At 39.8% G+C, this 6,356-nt stretch overlaps 1 protein-coding gene across 1 annotated transcript in view; it reads left to right on the plus strand.

Annotated features, from left to right (window-relative positions):
• Positions 1 to 438: 438 nt before the first annotated feature.
• Positions 439 to 6,356, plus strand: part of Rad21l1 (RAD21 cohesin complex component like 1) — a 24,960-nt gene continuing 19,042 nt past the window's right edge. The window contains exons 1-4 of the mRNA XM_041670489.1: positions 439 to 581; positions 3,120 to 3,295; positions 3,643 to 3,772; positions 5,415 to 5,508. Of these exons, the coding sequence (XP_041526423.1) occupies positions 3,152 to 3,295; positions 3,643 to 3,772; positions 5,415 to 5,508 (368 nt within the window). The 5' untranslated portion in view covers positions 439 to 581; positions 3,120 to 3,151. The remainder of the gene's footprint in view (positions 582 to 3,119; positions 3,296 to 3,642; positions 3,773 to 5,414; positions 5,509 to 6,356) is intronic.

Below are 6,356 nucleotides of genomic sequence, written 5' to 3' on the forward strand. Positions count from 1 at the left end.
ACACCGCGCCCTCTCAAGCCCCACCCCCTCCAGCCTTTCCCCACACGCCCCGCCCCCCGCCTTTCCCCCTCACGCCCTACACCTACGTCCCTCACGTCCGGCCCTCTCTGAACCGCGCCCCCACGCCCCGCCCCCTAAACCCAGCCCTCCTCACGCCCCGCCCCCTAAACCCAGCCCCCTCACTCCCCGCCCCCTCCAGCCTTTTTCCTCTCATGCCCCGCCCCTCCCACCTCCTACGGTCACAAGCCTCACTCAGCTCCGCCCCCTCGCGCCTCAAGGAGCCTCAACCTCTCAGGCTCCATCTCGCATCACTTTACGCCACGCCCATCCACATCACGCTCCTCAAGCCTTGCCCCGCCCCCGTTCCTGTCCCGCCCACCTCCCCTTGCACTGTTCAGTACTCATCCCCGCCCTCCCTCCACGCCCCCGCCCCGCCCTTCACGCCCCCTCCCTCTCACGTGCTGAGCCCCTCGTAGCCTTCGTCCACCCGGCAGCCGCCAGCCGCCAGCAGCAGGAGATCGGCGCCTGGGATCCTCCGCGTGTCGTGTGGGGCTTTGCCGCCCTCGGACACCGCACTGACAGTAGGGCTGGGCCTGTGATGCGGGGCAGGCTGGGGGCGGTGGGCGAGTTGGGTGATGGCGGGGATGCGCCAGCCTGGCAACTCAGCGTTCTCTTCAGCACCGAGCCCTGAGGCCCGCCTGAGGAGCGACCTGGTCCTGCCGCTTCACGCGCGCGCCCGGAGCCTGTGACGGCCGGGACCTCTCAGCGGTCCCAGCTCCCCCGGCAGCGGCTTGGCCCTCAGTCTCTCCAGCCCTGACCGCTGCCCTCAACCCCGTGCCCTCCCGCGGGGCCTCGCCCTCCGCTTGACCTCGCGCTCTCCACCACCCCTCCGTCCCTTGTCCTCCTCCTGGCCTCAGGCCCTTACCCACCGGGATTGCTAGCAAGGCCCCTAGACACCTGCCCCGGCCACACCTCCTGGCCTTCCCTTCCCTCTCTTCCCTTCGCAGGGTGGGTTTCCAGGAATGGTCCCCTGCTCCCCCTTCCTGGAGTGAGGAAGTAATCTGTGAAGAACGGAGGGGTATTGGAGGAGCACGCGCTGGTGGGATGGGGTGGGGTGGGGAGACATGCTCAGGAAAGCAGGGTCTCCGGAATGTAAAATCCCAGCGTTTGGCTCTTTTTCTTACTATTTTAATCTATTGCTGGGGGGAAAACATTTTAATTGTCTCGCGCTCGAGAGCATTTTTTTATTATTTTTGTATGTATGTATGAATGTATGTATGTATGTATGTATATCAGGTTCAAGACAAAGTTTCTCTGTTTCGCCTCAGCTGTCCTGAAACTTGCTTTGTAAACCAGGCTGGGAGCATTTTTGTTTAAAAAAAATCATCAACTCAGGTTTGGAATTAATTCCAAGACAAAGGCAATAGAGCCATGGCAGGGCAGAAGCCATAACCATATCGAAGTGTCTCCGTAGGGATTGTGTGTGGTTTAGTACATAGTGTAACCTTTAGTTTGATTCTTGCGGTGGAAATGGGCATTGATCAAAGCTGACCTAAGATATTAATTCTGTGGCTGACATTATGTTTGCCTTCATCTTGGCTCAGTGTTCGCTTTTACCAAAACTTCGGGTAGGAAAAAAAAACTTGTATGGTGGCAGTTTCAGATGACATATGAAAGCAGATGTCTAAGTGATATGACATCTCTCCTCATTTTTTACTGTGAAATAGAGCCTTGTGCTGTCTTTAGTAGTGCAGGCGGGAGAAATATCTGTTTGTTTCCTGTCTTTTTGTTAAGCAAAAATTATATTAACCTTATTTCAAAATACTAAAATTCAGTGGGGGTTTCTTTTCTGACTTCTGATTCATTTTCCGTAGTTTCTTTTTTTAAATTTTTTATAGCCCTTTGGAATTCTGTTGTTTTAGCTTCCACATTATTGTATTTAAAGCCCGGCATGGGGTACGTATGTGTAATTCTAGCGCTTGGAAGAAACAGCAAGTTCAGGAGTTCCAAATTACCTTTGTCTATTAGCAAAGCCCTTTTTCAAATAATAATAAAGGTTAATAATATTTAGCATCCTAAAGAGAAAAATGAGGTTACATACCTAGATAAAAATTAGTGACCCAACATCAAACTTTTAATTGTTAGAAATAAGATGACCTGTTTCTTACTTTTGTTCACTACTTTCTTTTCTTTCTTTTCTGTTTTTCCTTTTTCCCTCCAGAAACCTTCATGTACCTGTTTTGTTATATTACTAAGAAGAAAAATTAAATTCTATGAAGAATAGGAGAAAAATTGAGACCATCGATTAGAATACATTTAAACTGGGTGTGATTCACAAGTTTCTAGACAAGTTTTTAGCCTTAGTTTTAATCATATTCTAAATGAGATTTTCTTTTTTTTTCCTCCTTTCTTTCTTTCTTTTTTTGTTGTTGTTTTTGTTTTTTCATGACAGGGTTTCTTTATGTAGCCTTGGCTATTCTTGAAACAAATTTTTAAATCAGGCTGGCCTCAAACTCACAGAGATCTGCCTCTGGCTCCTGAGTGCTGAAATAAAAGGTATGCACCACCATTACCTGGCTGAATGAGAAAATTTTGTTTTGTTTTGTTTTTCGAGACAAGGTTTCTCTGTGGTTTTGGAGCTTGTTCTGGAATTCCCTCTGTAGACCAGGCTTGCCTTGAATTTACAGAAATCTGCCTGTCTCTGCCTCCTGAATGCTGGGATTAAAGGTGTGTGCCACCACCGCCTGGTTTTTAATTTTTTTAAATAGTGATATTTCTTTTTATTACACTTATTTATTTGCTTGATTTATTTTTTTGAATATGAATACTTAGCTTGCATGTATGTATGTGTACTATATGTATTCTTGGTGCCTACAGAGGTTACCATTAAAGTTAGAAGAAGGCACTGAATTTGAACCTAGATCCTCTGCAGGAACAGCCAGTGCTTTTAATCATCTCTCCATCTCTCTATCTCTTTAATAAGAAAATTAATAACATTGGATTAGGAGATAATTTGAGTATTGTTTTGTAGAATTAATAATAAGTTTTTGCTCACAGTAAAAGAATACCAAAAAAGCTTTCTCAACAGATTTAAGACATTTGTTTTTTGTTCTTTCTAGTTTGTTGAATATAATTAAGGAATATAGGCAACATGTTTTACACTCATGTGCTTATGAGTAAACGAGGGCCATTGGCCAAAATATGGCTTGCAGCTCACTGGGAGAAGAAACTCACAAAGGCGCATGTGTTTGAGTGTAATCTGGAGATAACCATTCAAAAAATTCTCTCCCCCAAGGTATGTAACTGATTAACATTCGTATTAGCCATGGCTTCTGCAGAAGAATTAAAATACTTTCCGAGACAGTTTTGCTTTTCAAATTATCTCTTTCAATTCTCCCCCAGATTATTGTCTGCACAAAGACACTCTAATAACTAATACAGCATTTAAGTGAAGCATGGCTTTGCTGAATAAGCAAAAACTAAAGTCAATCATTCTATATGGTGAGGTTAAAAGGTGGTTTACTTAAGTAAGAATATAACATTTGTTTTTCAAAGAGAAGTTATGATTTCATTAACTTTCAAATAACAACATTTACAAACCTAATATTTATTATTCTAACATTTTAAAAAAATTATTCAAAGGTGAAAATTGCACTCCGAACTTCAGGGCACCTTCTTTTGGGAGTTGTTCGAATCTATAATAGGAAGGCAAAATATCTTTTGGCAGATTGCAGTGAAGCATTTCTTAAGATGAAGATGACATTTCGCCCAGGTACATATACAACGTTAATTTGTGTCACTGTTGACTTCTCTTGGCATTTTTGTGTTGGGTAGTCTCTTTTTATTAGTAGCATGCTGTATACAATGAACATAAACTTCATTTTGACTGAATCTTAAGTTTCCATAAAGCTAATTTTCCAAAACTTGTTATGTTTTATTATTAATATAAGAAATACACTTAAAATCATCATGATTGTGTAAGAAATCAATACACTTATTTTTACTAGGTCATTTAATTTGCCATACCTGTTTTTGCCTTTATGAGAGTAAAATTATATATTGACAAAATATAAATACTGATAATTATAATTGTTTTTAGAATTCTTGAAACTCCTAAATTATTGGCAGTTATGAAGTAGTATCAAAATTCCTAGACATTCTGCAATACTATATTTATATATGTTATAAGTACAATTCCTAACATTTTTTAATTTACATAAAATCTGTTCTGCTTTTAAGATATACATCATTTTCATTTTCTTTTCTGTTTCCCCCCTTTTGTTTTTGTTTTTGTTTTTTTTCAAAACAACACGGCTTCTCTGTGTAGCTTTGGAGCCTGTCCTAGAACTCACTCTGTAGACCAGGCTGGTCTTGAACTCACAGAGATCCGCCTGCCTCTGCCTCCTGAGTGCTGGCATTAAAGGTGTGTGCCACCACCACCCAGCTCCAAAGAAACTATCTTTATTATATATATTTTCCTAACTTTTACAGTATCTACGTTCGTTCCTTTCTTATGCCATCCCTCCATCAACATTTGTAGATTCTGACTGAAAGCTCTTTTTTTTAATCTTTCTCATTTAAAATAGTTTTAGAGTCTTTGAATATATTGATATGCATATCTACTTTATTTTACCTGCTCATTTATTATTTATGTATCCTGCAAATATTTATTGATTCATGTTCATGCTTTGTGATTAACATGATGTTAAGCTTTAGAAAATACAAGGACAAGCAAGATAAATAGTTCCTTTTCAGTCTGATGAGGAACTCAGATAATGAAAATGTTTTAAAAACATTATAATAATTACAGATTGTGGTCATGCTGGGATTAAAGGCATGTGTTACTGCACCTATTAGTGTTCATGTTACAAAGGAAACTAAACTAAGATCTACAACAGAAAATAACAGAGAAGTTCATTTTATAGGTTAATTAGGGAAAAACCTTTGTTAGGGGATAGAAGTTAAACTCACACTTGAAAAATGAGACATACTCGGTACATAAGTAGTGACCGAAGGAATGGTTGTACAGGCAAATGGAACTACAAGTATAATGTCTTGAGGTGAAAAAAATGCTTGCCTTTTTCAGGGAACAAAAAGACTAGTATATCTGTGGAGTATAGTGGTGGAGGAGAATTCTATAGATGATGTATGATAAGAGTGTAGGGCTATGGAAGCTCCAGTCAGAAATTTGAATTTTATTGTAGTGAGGAAGGTGCTTTATTCATGCTTAGGTCTCTAAGCATGAGAACTATCTGATTTGATTGCTTCTGGAAACTGTTATTCTGTCTGCTTCATAAAAAATGTACTGCTGAGGGGCTATAGAGAAGCCCATGAGAGATGATAAAGATTTAATTGAAAGTTTAATGTTTCATAAAGGATCACTGCTTATTGTGTCTCTTTTTCATTATTTTTAGGACTGGTTGATCTCCCAAAAGAGAATTTTGAAGCAGCTTACAACACTATCACATTACCGGAAGAATTTCATGATTTTGACATCTATAATATAAAGTAAATCATTTTGTTTTCTTGTTTTCACATTCAGATCTAATGGCTGAAACTTCAACTAGATAACAATTGAACAAGTACAGTTGACAAAAGCTTAAATTGTGTAAAATTTGAAAATACAAAACAAAAATGTCTAATATTTATTGAATGTTAGTATTGACAGTATATTCATCTAATAAATATGTATTAAATAAATGTCTTACCTATGCCAGACATGGTTCTAGGCATTGAAAAGATAGCAATGAATAAAACAGTTTCTAGCCTAATGGATCTTATATTTTAGTTAGTATAGATTGATGATAAATAAAAATGCAATGTGAAGATAAATAAATATTAAAACAAGCAATAGGATTATCAGGAAAAGATTTTCTGATCAAGTAAGAACACAAGCCTAAAGGAGCTAAGGAGACAAACCTACAGTAACATATAAGAATGTTCCAGTGGAAATACCCAGAGAAGTAAAAAAAAAAAATCTCTGTGGAAATGGCAAAATAAGGCAGATAAAATACAAGTGGAAAGGCTGTAAGACAGAGTGCAGCGGATATGCTCAGGAACAGCAAGAAAGCAAGCAAGATGAAGTAAGATGAAAGGACTGGGTAGTAAAGAAATGAGGTCAGAGAAGGAGCAGAAGATGCAGGTGACAGGATTTGTAGGCTACAGTAGAGATTTTATATTGATGGGAGAAAAAACACAGTCAAGTTTTGAACAAAGAGTAGAGGAGTGACCAGATCTAACTTGGTCTCAACATGCTCCCTCTGGCTACTTCACAATTATGGGGAAAGAAGGAAAAGAAAACCTGAGAGATTATTGTAGTAAGTCCATATGAAGTAGTATGGAATCAATTCTCAAAC

The sequence above is a fragment of the Microtus oregoni genome, unplaced genomic scaffold, assembly GCF_018167655.1.
Source record: "Microtus oregoni isolate MIOR12 unplaced genomic scaffold, Mior012 000020F_ref0000438, whole genome shotgun sequence".
Classification (NCBI taxonomy): Eukaryota; Metazoa; Chordata; class Mammalia; order Rodentia; family Cricetidae; genus Microtus; species Microtus oregoni.